The sequence below is a fragment of the Eulemur rufifrons genome, chromosome 7 (genome assembly GCF_041146395.1).
Source record: "Eulemur rufifrons isolate Redbay chromosome 7, OSU_ERuf_1, whole genome shotgun sequence".
Taxonomy (NCBI): Eukaryota; Metazoa; Chordata; class Mammalia; order Primates; family Lemuridae; genus Eulemur; species Eulemur rufifrons.
Genome location: NC_090989.1, coordinates 198,679,123 through 198,688,616, shown reverse-complemented (window position 1 = coordinate 198,688,616; position 9,494 = coordinate 198,679,123). Strand labels below are relative to the sequence as shown.

The window sequence follows — 9,494 nt, the reverse complement described above, 5'->3', positions numbered from 1 at the left end:
CAGCCTCCCAAGGGGCTGGGACTACAGGTGCACAACACCACTGGGCTGAAATTGTAAATCTATCTTGCATTTGTTTTATTATGTGTGAGTCTGAGCAACTTTTCAGAAGTTTAAGGGCTACTTTCATTTTTTGCCCTTTTTGGGCCAGAGTATGCCCTTTTTAAAAGCTCTGGGTAAACGCTGCCAGATGACCTCCCAAGCCAAGAGGCCCAACCCCGGGCCGTCCCTCTTCATCATCATTGGGCCTGGGCCTCATAGAACAAGGCCCTGCGTGTTGTCACAGCCCGCACACAGGTGGCAAGCTCCCGGCCTGCCCAGGAAAGGCGCCCGCCCCCGCCGGCTGCGCGCGCGAGCGCTACTCGTCACGTGACGTCAGGTCGGCACGGAGAGGACGTACCGGGAGCCATTGCTGGGTGGCCCCAGCCGCTGGCGCGCTCTCGGAGCGTGGACGACCTAGGCTGAATGAAACACACTGCTGCGTGTCGGCGAAGGGCTACGAAAACGCACAGTCAAGCCCCGAGCGCCAGTCCCCGACTGAACGCCGCTCGTTCTCTCGGTCACGTGGCCCTGGCGGCCCCGCCCCAGCCCTAGCGATTTGCTGAGGGCTTCGTTGCTAGGCAGTCGCGTCGGCGCGAGCTCTGCAAGGCGGTGGGATTCGGGAGCTCAAGGGGGACGGACTCGCGCGCAGCGCCCCGATGGACCAGTACTGCATTCTGGGCCGCATCGGGGAGGGCGCCCACGGCATCGTATTCAAGGCCAAGCACGTGGAGGTGAGTCGGGACCGGGGTCGGCAGTGCGGTGGCAGTGCGCTCTCTCCTCCCGCTGCCTAACGCTGCAGACTGCTTCGGTTTCCTACCTTTTTTACATTCAACACGGTTTTTAAGACCTACCCATTTCCTGGACCGCTTCCGGACACCGCCGCCTCCGCTCATGCCCCTGTTTGCCCGAGGGCGGGGCTCCTCTCAGACGTGCGAGGAGTGAGGAGTGCCCGTGGCCGAGCCCGGGGATGCGTTTCTCTCGCTCCCCCTCCGCCTTTCTCTCCCCCTCTCTTTCTCTTTCCCAGCCGGGGTGGGCTGGCAATATCTTAGTTCTTTCCTGCAGACTGGCGAGATAGTTGCCCTCAAGAAAGTGGCCTTGCGGCGGCTGGAGGATGGCATCCCCAACCAGGCCCTGCGGGAGATCAAGGCTCTGCAGGAGATCGAGGACAGTCCATACGTGAGTGCGGAAGGGGGCTTTGTGAGGCATCGGTTCTCGCCCTCCTTCCCGCTCCCTCGTGCCTTCTTTTACCCACTTACACTTCCCTCTGTCACTCACCCACTCTGCTCGTCCATCTGCCTCCTAACGCCGACTTTTGCCCACTTGTTCACCCTCATTAACCTAATTTCTTCATTCCTTACTTAATCACTCTCTCATTTACCCACTTATTTATGTACTCATTCATTCATTTACTAACTTATTTTTTTCTTAAAATATTTAGTGATTTCTAATAATGATAAGTAGCACCTGTTGAGCTCCTAGTGTGTTCTGCAGGCCATGTTTAAACGCTTTATGTAAGCATGTCACGCTGACTCCTCTTTACTGCTCTGCAAGGCAGATTTCAGGATCTCCTTTTCCTAGGCAAGGGTAGAAGGTTAAGTCAACAGCTCAAGGGCCCTCAGCTGGCCAGTGGAGGCCTTGTCCCAGGTCCGATTGAGGAATCCAGACATTCTTCCCTTGGGGCCTCCAGTAGGCCCTACCTTGTGCAGGGCACTGGTGACACAGAGAGGAACCAGCTCCAGCCAGGCTCCTGAGAACTTAAGTGTGGTAATGTTGACAGAGACGTTAGGGCCAACCTGGTGTGGTTTGTGCTGTGACGGGGTACCAGAGGGGCTGTGGGAACGAGGGACATCTTTCACTCCCAGCGTCAATACTCTCTTATGGTGCTCGCTCTCTGATCCATGCCAGAGTAGGGAACATATGCAACTCCCTGGAAAGTGACAAGGGTGGGTCTCTGCCATCCTCTGACTTACATTCCTTGTCCTCTGGAGATGTTCATGATATATTTGGTGACAAAACCATGTTATAAAACTCTGTGACATCTGGGTTTTGTTTGAAAATATTATATGCATGTGTATCACTGTGTACCCTACCTGCTGTAAAGCCTCATGGAATACACTCTAAGACTGATTATAGGTAGTAGGATTTTTCTTTTGTTCTTTCTTTCTTTATAATTTTGTGTCTTATCTGAACATAAGCTTGTGTTTTGATCTGTAAAATGATTGTGTACTACCAGAGAAATCAGAGCTAATTTTCAAGGAAAATAAAAGGGCTTCCAGATAGCATGTGTGGGATAGGTGGAGAGAGATCCATAAAGAGGCTGGTGACATAGTCCCCACATCTGGTGAATCAGTAATCCTGATCTTTAAAACATACTCCACATTTGCCCCCAGCCCAGGTCATTGTCACCACTCATCAGAAAAACAGCAGCAGCCTCTCTGCTGCTCTCCCCAGCCACAGAGGGCTCTGTGAGAAATATGAATAAAATCACCCACTCCCCTGCTCAAATAGCCCTGTTGACTTCTCTTCACACTTAGAGCACCATCACCGTGTGCCCACCTCCAGCCGGCCTCTCCCATTTCCCTCATTCAACACAGATTCTTAGGCATCTCTCCAGTGCCCAGCACCGAGCTAGGCCCAGGGAGCACAGAACAGAGCAGACACATCCTTCCCGGAAAGGACCTCACATTCTGTGTCCCTCTGACTTCCTTCTATGCTGATCTCAGGGCCTTGCACTTGCTGTTCCCCTGCCTGTAGCTTCTTCCCATATTTCTACATAACTGGCTTCTTGTCTAGCCCTTCCTTGACCCCACTGCATCTAAATAAATTATCCATTTCTCCACCCACTCAGAATCGCACTACTCTCTTGTATTTCTATCCTGTGCTTATCAGAACCTGAACATATCCCATTCGTTCATGTATTTGTTAATCATTTGTTCCCTGTGTTGTGAATTCCTTAGAGTCCTTAGTCTCCCAGCTCACTGCTCTGTGCAGCCTGGCCCCTCTGACAGTGGTGGCTTCTGTGTGTGTGATCTGTCTCCAGCTGCCCCAGCACTGGGGAAGAAGTGATTCCTGGCGCCCTTCCCTTGGTGCTGGGATTTAATGGCTCTAGAGGAAACAGGAGATCTGTGCTCGTGTGTGCCAGCCACATGATTTTCGGGTGGGTGGGCTGGATTGGGGGAATAGATACTGCCACTAAGTGACCTTCTTTAGGCCTTTTCCCTGAATGTTCGTGGAGTTAGAGTGGGGGGTCTGCGTTGTCTCAGGAGAGCAGAGCAACGTGAACACTGAGCTCTCTAGTTCTGAGCTCAGGTCCCATGTCACCTTCTCTGCCTGCTTGGTCCTCTGTCAGGGCACTGACTGGGAGTCTTGGGGTCACAGAGAGGTCTGGAGCTAACAGGGTGTCCCTCCCTCAGGTGGTACAGCTGAAGGCTGTGTTCCCGCATGGCGCAGGCTTCGTGCTGGCCTTTGAATTCATGCTGTCAGATCTGGCTGAGGTGGTGCGCCATGCCCAGAGGCCGCTGGCCCAGGCACACGTCAAGAGCTACTTGCAGATGCTACTCAAGGGTGTTGCCTTCTGCCATGCAAACAACATTGTGCATCGGGTCAGTCCCAGCATGGGCCACGGGTGGGACCTGGGGGGCTGACTCAGCTTGAGGGTGGGGGACAGAGGTGGTCAGGGCTTTCAGGTAAATAGCTGGGGCATGGCACTGGAGGGAGTGGGGACTGCAGCTGACCTGGGCGGTCAGCCTGCCAAGCTTCCCCTGTCCCAAGGCCCTCTGTGAAATTTGAGAGACTGATGCCTTTCTTGATATCCCCAGGACCTGAAACCTGCCAATCTGCTCATCAGCTCCTCAGGCCAGCTCAAGATAGCAGACTTTGGCCTGGCCCGAATCTTTTCCCCAGATGGCAGCCGCCCCTACACACACCAGGTGGCCACCAGGTAGGAAAGGCTGGATCTCTTCCAGCTCTCTCACTGGGAAAGAGATGCTCTGAGCCTTCTGTCCAGACATTGCTTGTGGGGCTGGTGTTGAGCTGGGGTAACCTTCTGGGGCATTCTCCTCCCAGCCCAGTGGCCTGGCTGTGACCACCAGTCCTCTTCCTCACAGGTGGTACCGAGCCCCTGAACTCCTGTATGGTGCCTGCCAGTATGACCAGGGTGTTGACCTGTGGTGAGACCCCTGTGGTGGGGATGGGGTAATGTGGGTCTTAGATTTCTGCTAGACCCTGAGGTCTCTGAGATAGTAGATATCTTTTTTCCCTGATGGGAGCTCTAGGTTGAGGGTGTCTTCCATGACTAGGGTATTCTGAACACTTTGGGGTTGGTGTTCCTCACCATGATGTTTTTGAACTGAGTGGGGGTCAGGTGGGATGAAAATGGTGGTCCCAGGTATGAAGCCTCTGGGCTGGGTGGGGAGGTGGTCTGAGGTTTAAGGTAGGGAGGGTCTGAGCTGGTCTGTTCTGGGGTTAGATCCTCAGATGTGATATCTCTGAATGGTCAGAGGCCTGTGTCCCTGGATGTGAAGGCTCTGAGCCTTTTTTGGGGGGAAGTATGGTTGGCAGTGCCCACAGGTCTGAGTTGTGGGAGGCTCTGAGAAGTCTCAGAACTGTGGGAGCTTTGACTGTTTGGGGACTGTGCCCCTGGAAGTGAAACTCCAGAGGGCTTTGCCCTGGAATGAGGCTTTGGGGCTGCTATGGGGAGGTCTGTGTCCAACGGTGGGAGATCTTTGAGCAGCTTGGGGCTCTGTGTCCATAGGGCCGTGGGCTGCATCATGGGGGAACTGCTGAATGGGTCCCCCCTTTTCCCGGGCGAGAACGACATTGAACAGCTTTGCTGTGTGCTTCGCATCTTGGGCACCCTGAGCCCTAAAGTCTGGCCGGTTTGTAGGGGCCCTTTGTGGGAAGGGAGTGGGGGCAGGTTTACTGAACTTCCCAACAGCAAGTGACTGTTCCCTCCCCTTGTATCTTCTTTCTCCTGGCCCCAACCCTCCTGGACCCACAGGACCACTGTTCTGTCCTAATTCAGAGGTTCCTCCATTTTACCATACTTCGGGGGGTTGGGGGCAGGCCTGTCCTCTGCCTTTTCCCACTCCAGCACACACATACACAGCGTCTTAGCAAGCTGGGCACAGAGCCGGCATCTGAGAGGGTGAGGGGATGGATGAAGGAATGTAGGAGAGGATGAGTGAATGAATGATGCCAGGGGTGGGAGTGGGGAGTGGGGAGCAAGGTGTGAGCATGGGCGTATGTTAGGGACTGAGAGCTGGTGGCAGAGGGAGTGTCGAGTGCTCGCTCTTACATGCCTCCTCCTGTGCTCCCCAACCCAGGAGATCACTGAGCTGCCCGACTACAACAAGATCTCCTTTAAGGAGCAGGCGCCCGTGCCCCTGGAGGAGGTGCTGCCAGATGCCTCTCCTCAGGCCTTGGACCTGCTGGGTCAGTTCCTCCTCTGCCCTCCTCGCCGGCGCATCGCAGCCTCCCAGGTAGGGTGAGAGACCACGGTCTCTGCTTCTTCAGCTCCCCTCCACTGCCCTGATGTACTCTGCACTTGGTGGCCACATGATCCCATCAAGTCAGCAACCCTCAGAACCTGTGATGGACAGGGACCAGAACCAGGTGTCTGGGATGCCTACGCTGCTCCCAGATCCCTGGGGACAGAGGCCTCAGAGCAGTCGTGCCTCTTGTGAGCAGACCCCACTGGACATCCCCGGTGTTCCCCGAGGCTCTGGGGGCGGCTTTGGAGGATCATGCCCACCTTACAGGAGAGCACGTGTCTGGGTGTGCTGGGACCTGGGCTGCCACAGACCACGTGGCAGATGCAACAAGAGAGTTACTAGGGAGTTGTTCCTTCAGTCCTTTAGTAAGTATTTCCTGAGTATGCGGCACATGCTGGGCATCGTCCTGGACCCTGGCACCGGTGGTGAACAAGCTGACCTGTGGTGAGGTAGCTCCAGGCCTAAAAGCTTATAAGAGGGCATGCCGCTAGGCTATGGGAGCCCCAGGAGGGAGGGCAGGGCTGACTGTGGGGTCAAGCAAGGCTTTCTGGTGGAGGGCAGGTTTAGGCACCAGGAGGTGTTTGAGGAGGTGTTCACTGAAGAGAGAAATGGTGAGCAGCAGCCTGGAGGGGAGGACTCGGGTTGCGGCTGGAAGGCCAGTGGGGATGATGAGCACCACAGGAGCCACGGGCTGATGCATGTCAAGGCCTCACCCTCAGGCATGCCTGTGTCCTCTTCTCACTCAGCACCAGCAGCCTGTGTTTATGCATGCCACCTCAGTCCCTGCTGTCAGCAGCTCCTGTGGGCTCTTCCTCCACAGCGCATCCAGGCCTCCTGACCGCTTCTCTCCTGGGTTGCCTCCCAGAACCCGTATCTCCCTCATCCCATTTAATTTCTTCTCCACCTGGCAGAGAGAGGGACCTTGTCCAAGCAGAGCAGAACACACCCATCCTCTGCCCGGGCCCTACTGTGGCTCCGTGTCACTCAGAGGAAAAGCCAGGGTCTTTCCTGTGGCCCAAGGTGCTGCATGCTCAAGTGCTGTCACCTCTTGACCCTGCCTCCTCTTGTCCCCTGTGCTCACTCTTCTTTAGGCCTGTGGTCTCCTGCATGTCCTGGAATACACCAGGACACCCTCTGGGGTCTTCTGTCCCTGCTCTGGAGCCTCATGCCCTGCTCACTCACCTCTCTTAGGTCTTTGCTCAAATGTCACTCAGGTGGCCTTCCCTTACCACTCTTCAAATCTGCAGTCTCACCAGTATTTCTCATTCCCCCTCTTGCTTTCCTTTTTCCACAGAGTTCCGACTAGTGTATCATTATTTGACTGCTGTGTGTTTTACTTCATCTTGTTTATTATTCCCCACCCCCACCTATGTTGAAAAGGCAGACTTTTGTCTGCTTTGTTAACCACTGTGTCTCCAGCCTCTGGAACAGCGCTTCAGAGATAGTGGACACTCAGGAGAGGTTTGCTGAGCCAGCTGAATGCATGAGTAGCTAAAGCAGTGAGTCAGCCAGTTGCCTTTGGCCTGAGGCTGGGGATAGGGAGGTGACTGGTTTCCTTCTGCTGTCTCTTACTTGCCACCCCCAGGCCCTTTTGCATCAGTACTTCTTCACAGCTCCTTTGCCTGCCCACCCATCTGAGCTGCTGATTCCTCAGCGCCCAGGGGGACTGGCCCCCAAGGCCCACCCAGGGCCCCCCCACGTCCATGACTTCCACGTGGACCGGCCTCTTGAGGAGTCACTGTTGAATCCGGAGCTGATTCAGCCCTTTATTCCGGAGGGGTGAGACACTGGCCTTGGTCCTAGCTGCTTGCCCCTCAGGATCACCCAGGCCACTTGTTCCTCTGCCACCTGCCTGAGTCAGCCCTCCAAGGCCTCCCCATGGCCACCCTGGGCCCACTTCACACCTCATCCTGCTCCTTAGCCCTCGTGAGGGCTGGCCTTAAGGAGACAGAAGTCACACTCCCAGCCAAGGTGATGAGGACGCCCAGACCAGCAGAGGAGCCCCACAGCCTGCCCTGTGTTCAGTGAGCGTCACCTCTGTGTGCTGCTGACTTAACCATCAGAAACACTGAGCTCCGCTGCCCACACAAAATGGCGATGCCTGCCTAGTGCTAAGTTTCCCAGGCTCTGGCTCCTGGTCAAGGACATTCCTGTTAGAACTGGTACAGAGAGTAATATGTCCTCCTGTTAGAAACTCAAGTGGGAAGAAAGGTTTGGTTTGGTTTTATTCTGAGAGACATTAAACACTCGAGTTCAGGATCTGAGATTTACTATAGAAACCCAAGTGGCTCTGCCTTATGTCTGCTCCTCCTCCATTCCTATCAAGGGAAATGGCAGAGGTGGCATCATCTCATGACACTCGTTTTTTGGGGGTCACAGCCACAGGGCTTCCTGTGTCCTTCACATGACTGAGCACTCATTTGGAAGTGAAGTGGACAGAAGTGGAGGTCCAGGGTGGCTCGTGTTGGGGGGCCAGCAGGAGGCCCTCCGCACGGGAGGCTGACATTCCAGCACGCACTCCCTCAGGATGAGGGTGAGCGGAAGCAGCGTGTCAATAAGGAAACAAGCCCTCCTGCAGTTAATTTATTAATTTCATCAATCCCAATATAATCCCAGCCAGCTTTTTCCTTATTTTATAATAATTTGATAAAATGATTCTAAAAAATCCATGGAAATGCAAAGGGTCAAGAGAAGGAAGCAGAAGCAGAGAAGATGGAAGGACTTACAGCATCAGATACCAAAACTTACCATAATGTTATGTCATAATTAGGGCAGTGTGATGTTGGTTCAAGGATAGATAAAAACAGACTAGAAAAATGTATTCTTAGCAATCCTTTATTGTTAAAATGTTTGTTTTATGCTTCATGTGGATAAACTCTCTGAACACTGAGGATACAGAGGTAACTAACACTGCTACAGCCACTGGCCTCCAAGCACTTAGTGGGATGACAAAACACAATAAACCTGGTTTTGCTTTCAGGAAAGTCTGATGTTTTCATGCTCTGGCCTGTTTATTTCTCCAGCCACATCTTCTGCAGATTCTAAGCTAGTCAAGCCTAGTTATTTTCTGGTAGTCCTCACCTCTACATAAATGGCAGCCTGTACCTAAGCTTGATGTGTTTGAAAACAGTTTAAATAAGATGTGGTCAACTGATATAAAGCTCATTTGGTAGTTATCAATTGATGCCTTAAATTATTTGTACAAAAACTTGCAAACAATGTACATTGTACAACGATAACAAGGCACACGAGGCAATAAGAACATAAACAGCACAAACAACAGAAAACAGACTACAGATATTCCAGATAGTGGATGCACCAGATACAGACTTTATTGGTAATAGAACTATACTCTGGACTGGGTGCAGTGGGTGACTCCTGTAATCCTGGCAATCCGGGAGGCTGAGGCAGGAGGATCACTTAAGGTCAGGAGTTTGAAACCAGCCTGTGCAAGAGCGAGACCAGTTTATAGAAAAATTAGAAAAATTAGCCAGGCATAGTGGCATGTGCCTGTAGTCCCAGCTACTCGGGAGTCTAAGGCAGAAGGATCACTTGAGCCCAGGAGTGTGAGGTAGCAGGAGCGTGAGGTTGCAGGAGCTATGATCGTGCCACTGCACTCTATCCTGGGCAACAGAGTGAGACCCTGTCTCAAAAAAAAAAAAAATACAAAAACAAAAACAAAATTAAAAGAACTGTACTTTGGGCTGGGCGCCATGGTTCATGCCTGTCATTGCAGCACTGTGGGAGGCCAAGGTGGGAGGATTGCTTGAGTCCAGGAGTTGATCAGTCTGGGCAACATAGCAAGACCATGTCTCTACGAAAAATAACAAATATTAGTTGGGTGTGGTGGTGCATGCCTGTAGTCCTGGCTACTCAGGAAGCAGGAGAATCGCTTGAGCCCAGGAGTTGGAGGTTGCAGTGAGCTATATGATTGTGTCACTGCACTCCAGCCTGGGTGATAGA

At 53.2% G+C, this 9,494-nt stretch overlaps 1 protein-coding gene across 5 annotated transcripts; it reads left to right on the top strand.

Moving 5' to 3' along the window:
- Window positions 1-640: 640 nt before the first annotated feature.
- CDK20 (cyclin dependent kinase 20) lies at window positions 641-7,655 on the top strand. Of its 5 annotated transcripts, XM_069473999.1 has the most exons (8): window positions 641-770; window positions 1,102-1,215; window positions 3,453-3,641; window positions 3,858-3,979; window positions 4,146-4,208; window positions 4,793-4,916; window positions 5,364-5,519; window positions 7,117-7,655. In XM_069473999.1, the coding sequence occupies exons 1-8, from the start codon at window positions 696-698 to the stop codon at window positions 7,312-7,314; spliced, it is 1,041 nt and encodes a 346-aa protein (XP_069330100.1). In that variant the 5' UTR covers window positions 641-695; the 3' UTR covers window positions 7,315-7,655. The 5 variants fall into 5 exon arrangements, with proteins under 5 accessions (XP_069330100.1, XP_069330102.1, XP_069330101.1 ...); XM_069474001.1 differs by lacking the exon at window positions 4,146-4,208; XM_069474000.1 differs by lacking the exon at window positions 4,146-4,208 and having other exon boundaries at window positions 641-774; window positions 1,064-1,215.
- The last annotated feature ends 1,839 nt before the right edge of the window (window positions 7,656-9,494 follow it).